At 44.1% G+C, this 5,915-nt stretch overlaps 2 protein-coding genes across 2 annotated transcripts in view; both read right to left on the bottom strand.

The window, feature by feature from the left end:
- Positions 1 to 5,915, bottom strand: part of RBX1 (ring-box 1, E3 ubiquitin protein ligase) — a 22,964-nt gene that overhangs the window by 3,378 nt on the left and 13,671 nt on the right. Inside the window, exons 3-4 of the mRNA XM_011978794.1 lie at positions 5,105 to 5,175; positions 1,356 to 1,441 (exon numbers count right to left, since the gene is read on the bottom strand). Coding sequence (XP_011834184.1) covers positions 1,356 to 1,441; positions 5,105 to 5,175 — 157 coding nt within the window. The remainder of the gene's footprint in view (positions 1 to 1,355; positions 1,442 to 5,104; positions 5,176 to 5,915) is intronic.
- XPNPEP3 (X-prolyl aminopeptidase 3, mitochondrial) overlaps positions 1 to 5,915 on the bottom strand; it is a 126,070-nt gene that overhangs the window by 3,297 nt on the left and 116,858 nt on the right. The window lies entirely within an intron of this gene.

The following is a 5,915-nucleotide window of genomic DNA, read 5'->3' on the forward strand; positions in this document are numbered from 1 at the left end:
CCTCCCGGATTCGAGTGATTCTCCTGCCTCAGCCCCCTAAGTAGCTAGGATTACAGGCATGCACCCCCACGCCCAGCTAATCTTGTATTTTTAGTAGAGACAGGGTTTCTCCATGTTGGCCAGGCTGGTCTTGAACACCCAACCTCAGGTGATCCACCCGCCTCGGCCTCCCAAAGTGCTAGGATTGCAGGCGTGAGCCACCGTGCCCGGCCAGGGACTGACTTTTTAAAAAATGTAAAAAATGTTAAAAACATGCAAACAAATAAAAAAAAAAAAGAAAAAAGTTAAGGTACATTTACATAAAGAAATACTCTGCAACCATTAGAAATGAGGTAGTTTGTTATTTGTGGACATGGAAAATCTCCAAAATGTACAAAATGAAAAAAAAAAAAAAGGTGAATTACTGTATAGGATACTCACATTTATGTTAACAAAAAAATACATATACACACAGCCATGTAAATGCTGGGACATATAAGAGAGAGTCAGAAAATCTACTAAGAAGCTGTCCTGTCGCTGATGGCTAGCTCCAGCAAGCAGGAGCAGGGGCCTATAGTGGGAAATTCATGTTTTGTGATATACACTTTCAACCATTTAAATTTTTAAAAATTTACCAGGCCATGTTTTATTTATATAACAATAAAATCTAATCAGGATAGCCATAAATGCTATATTAGAATTAATCAGTATGAGATAAACTACTGAAATATGATAGGTGGATACAAGTCTAGTCAAAAGCTACCTGACATTAGGTAGCCCATGGAACCTCATTAGGATGTAATTTATGAAATATTTAAGAGTTTATAGATTATCACATTTTCTACTTTCACAGACCCTACAAGGCTGGGAAACCTGCTGGGCGCAGTAGCTCACACCTGTAATCCCAGCACTTTGGGAGACCGAGGCAGGCAGATCACTTGAGACCAGGAGTTCAAGACCAGCCGGGCCAACATGGTGAAACCCCATCTCTACTAAAAATACAAAAATGAGCTGGGCAGGGTGGCACATGCTTGTAATCCCAGCTACTTGCTAGGCTGAGGTGGGAGGATTGCTTGAACCCAGGAGGTGGAGGTTGCAGTGAGCCAAGACAGCACCACTGCACTCCAGCCCGGGCAACAGAGCGAGATTCCATCTCAAAAAACAAACCAAAAAAAAGTTTGGGAGACCCTAGGCTGCAAATGTCTAATGTTGGCTAATCCTCTGTGCATTTTCCATACAGATAAGTCCTAGCTTAAGTAACCAAAAACTAGCTTTAAAAAAATAAGGCATGTATCATGTCTCCATCCCCCAAGACCACACTCCTTTCAGCCTGAGGCAAGTCAAAAAGCCCCGTCAAAACAACCAAAGATACCTACTTTTGGAATTCCCACTCTCTGTTGTCCAATGGACACACCTGTCGTGTTTTGAGCCAGCGAGAGATGCAGTGGAAGTGAAAAGCATGCTGGAAAAAAAGATATTTTATTAAAAATAACTCCGGTTTTTTTACAGGTCCCACAGGGCAGTGGCATGGGTGACACATAGTGGGCTAGAAAAGAAAAGGAGGTAACAACGAGAGGCAAAAGTTCAACAACTGACTGTATCTTGGTTAGATGCGAGGATATTTCCAATAAAGCATTTGTTAGAAATGTCACTACTACTAAAGGAAATCATTCAGGAAGCACAGGAGTATGTGCTAGCACTGAGCTCTCTTCTCTTTAAGAGAACATGGAATGTGGCTCCTTGGTCCCATTCAGTCCGTAAGGGGATACTTCCACTTTCCCTGGGAAAGGAGGCCCCTGATCAATGCAGATTTCAAATATCGCCATTCCTGGTCTCTAGCTTCCCTCCCATCCTCCTGCCCCTGGAGAATACGACCTGCAGGAGCACAGCCTTCTCCCCAGCCCTTGGTAGAGAAGTGCACGGTCACTGCCACCCACCCAGAATTGAGACGGGCACTTCCCCAACCTCCCCACACCCAGCTCAGCTCTGGTCAAAGGAACTTTATTTCCAGACTTATTCACAGACATATTGATATTACAAGAGCTCAGTACTTCACATGCCTGTAATGGGTGAGGAACTTTGTCTTAGGGAATAAGATAAAAGAAAATTGGGGTAAAAGGAAGTATTCTTACGAGGGACAAACAGCACACAAGCAGCCTAAAGAGCATCAAAAGGCTTATTTCATAATCAAGACAAGAAGTAAAAAGACAAGAGTACCAAGACCACTGGTAACTGACAGGGAGCTAGAAGTCTGCTTAGATTTGGGAAAAGGACAGGCTGCGTGCAGTTTTTTGCTGTGGGCTCATGACATGCAGATGCTAATCACAATGCCTCTACAATGAGCACTTCTCCCCCTGCTCATGTGCGTATTAGGACAGGTGTAGCAAGTGCTTCCTTCATTTCGTCTGTGATTGGTGCGCTGTGATGGGGCACGGGGAGAAATACTCACACCCTAACAAAACAACAAAAGCTTTGCAAGCTTCATTTAATAACAACTGAAATCTGGTCAGTACACCTCCCAAAGTATGTATGGAACTTAAGGGATTATATAATATGATTATCTTGTGAAATATCTTTTGACAAAGACAAAAACATAATTCAGTAATTAAGAGTGGAATCCACAGCTACTACACTAAGGATACCCAAGAGGACAAATATTCTCCTAAAGTACAGCCTTTTAGAAGATCCCTCTTCTGTTGACTCTTGTATAACTCACTGTGAAAAAGAGAAAAGGCAGCATTTCCAAAAGGCAGAAAGCGGCGACATTTTTCTTAACCACCGGGTGTTAGGGTCGGGTTCACCGAAGGGTATTCGACAGCTTCTCCCTCTCTCTCCTCACCCACTAAGCACTTTGCAGTGGTACAGGGTCCTGGTATAGCCCAACTAAGTCACAGAACACCAAGCGCTGGGGAGAAGGGGGCTGTAATGAGGTGTCAGGGACGTGACAGCACCCTGAACGTTTACTAAGACGTGTTAATGGATATATTTAGCGGTCAAAGTACAATTTACAGAAGATAAATTTACAGTACTTGACAGTTTACAGAAGATGTTGACATGTATTACCTCATTTGAGGCCTCACATCAACCCTGGCAGGCAAGCATGACAGATATTTTTATCTTCATTTTACAGACAGGAAACCGAAACCCAGACAAGTGACTTGCCTAATTCATGGAGCTGGTTTGTAGAAGACCCAGAACTAGAACCCAGGACTAATCCAGAGGCTTCTGCCACACCATGCTGGCTCTCTTTTACGTCAGGCTCTCTAAGAGAATCTCTCCTTAGCGAAATTGAAGGGGATGTTCACTCTCTTTTCTTTCCACATAAAGGAACATGGTTCTTAGTATATGTCTGCATGCCAGAGAGAGCAAAGAGCCCGACATACTTCTTTTATCCCCATAAATGATTAAAGCTCCCCCATGGCCAACACGGTCTACTGTGAGCCTGGCCAAAGGGTCGCAACAGAGATGGAAGAAGGTGTACCAGAAAGTGTGGGTAGTGGCTGGGCACGGTGGCTTATGCCTGTAATCCCAGCACTTTGGAGGCTGAGGTGGGCAGATCGCCCTGAGGTCAGGAGTTCAAGACCAGCCTGGCCAACATGGTGAAACCCCATCTCTACTAAAAATATAAAAATTAGCCGGGCGTGGTGGTGCACACCTATAATCCCAGCTACTTGGAAGGCTGAAGCAGGAGAATCACTTGAACCCAGGAGGTGAAGGTTGCAGTGAGCTGGGATCGCATCACTGCACTCCAGCTGGGGCCACATAGTGAGACTCCATCTCAAAACAAACAAACAAACAAACAAACAAAAAACAGTGTAGGTAGGAAAAAGGGTTGCAAGGCAACAGGAAAAAATACCGAGAACACCATCTACACAGTAACACCTCTACCTCTAATTTGTATTTATTTAGAATTTTTTTTTTTTGAGACGGAGTCTTACTCTGTCACCCAGGCTGGAGTGCAGTGGCACAGCCTCAGTTCACTGCAAGATCTGCCTCCCGGGCTCACACCATTCTCCTGCCTCAGCCTCCCAAGTAGCTGGGACTACAGGCTCCCGCCACCACGCCCGGCTACTTTTTTGTATTCTTCCGTAGAGACGGGGTTTCACCATGTTGACCAGGCTGGTCTTGAACTTTTGACCTCAGGTAATCCGCCTGCCTTGGCCTCCCAAAGTGCTAGGATTACAGGCGTGAGCCACCACACCTGGCCTATTTAGATTTTTTTTTAACAAGCACTTGTGCTTACTATGTGCTGGGAGCTGTTTAATCACATTTTAACATAAATCATCTAATCCTGATTACAATTTTATGTGGTCTACTATCAGCCCCATTTTACATGAGGGAACCCAGGATTAGAGATGTTAAACACCTTGCCTAACATCACTCAGCAAGTCAGTCACAAAGACAGGGAATGGTGGTCTGACTCTAGAATCTCTTAGCCCTGTGTCACGCTGGAAACTGTGGGTATTCTGTCCCCATGACACAGGAGGCCCTGACAAGACAATTTTAGCTCATGTGACTGGGACTTTACAGCTTAAAGAATGAATTTTTAACACATGCTAGAAATAACATATTTGGTATTTGTTATCCTTCACAGCTGTCACACTCTTGGAAGGCCATTCAGTCCAATAAAGCTACACAAAGCATTTCTGGCATAAGCCATGTTAAAAAAAATCCTATCTCAGTACATATGCCACACTTCAAACACACACACACACACACACACACACAGAAACTTGAACACTCATTACTCATCAAACTTAGTTCCATTAGACACGTGGTCTTTAAAAAAGTCTGTTTCAAAGGCACAAAGTTCTACCGAGAATATTCCAAAGGGTGCACGCAGGTTTTGAAGGCAATTCCCATAGATGAAGCCCCAAAATATTGCTAACAAAAGTGGGTCCACTTTATAATTAAGACAGGTAAGTGCCTTTTTGCAGTAACTGTAATTTTTACCCTGTAACAGGTGAATAGTATCATGATTTAAAATTTTTTTTATTATTTGTATACCTTTTAAGAGAAAGCTGGACTAGTCAGTTTTTTTCCCTAGTTATTTTCAAGACTAGCAAAGCAGGAAAAGTGGAAATATGTTTACAAGCCATGCTGACAGGTAAAGATGCTTCCTTACGTTACAGACTCCCCATGCGACGGTACATTCTTCTGAAGTAGCAGACGCCTGGTTAGCTTGACATTCTATGCCTGTGGGAACAAGAGCAACAGGATCACTGGACCTTGGGAGCAGGAACATTTCAATCTATAGCAGCCAAAACAATTCTCAAGTGGTTAATTAGCCATAATTGTTTTTTAATGAATGTGGGAAAGGACGAACAGAGAAAACAGAGGTAACAGTATGCTTTCTGATGATTTCCTATCCTTGTTTAAAAAGAGTAACAAATGGGAAACGCACATCTCACTCCCGCTGTCCAGGCTACAGTGCAGGGTGACATGAGCATGGCTCACTGCAGCCTCAACTTCCTGGGTTCAGGTGATTCTCCCTCAGCCTCCTGAGTAGCTGGGAATACAGGCACGCACCACCATGCCTAGCTAATTGTTTGTATTTTTGTAGAGATGGGGTTTCACCACGTTGCCTAGACTGAGTTTTTTTCCATTTTTTTTGAGACGGAGTTTCCCTCTTGTTGCCCAGGCTGGAGTGCAATAGAGCGATCTTGGCTCCCTGCAACCTCCACCTCCCGGGTTCAAGCGATTCTCCTGTCTCAGCCTCCCAAGTAGCTGGAATTACAGGCAGATGCCACAACACCCGGCTAATTTTTTGTATTTTTAGTAGAGACAGGGTTTCATCATATTGGTCAGCCTGGTTTCAAACTCCTGACCTTAGATGATCCACCCGCCTCGGCCTCCCAAAGTGAGCCACTACGCCCGACCTACCCATCAAATCTTGATCTCAGTCAAGAACTCATCGCAGGCCAGGCATGGTGGCT

The sequence above is a fragment of the Mandrillus leucophaeus genome, unplaced genomic scaffold (genome assembly GCF_000951045.1).
Source record: "Mandrillus leucophaeus isolate KB7577 unplaced genomic scaffold, Mleu.le_1.0 Scaffold2, whole genome shotgun sequence".
NCBI classification, from domain to species: Eukaryota; Metazoa; Chordata; class Mammalia; order Primates; family Cercopithecidae; genus Mandrillus; species Mandrillus leucophaeus.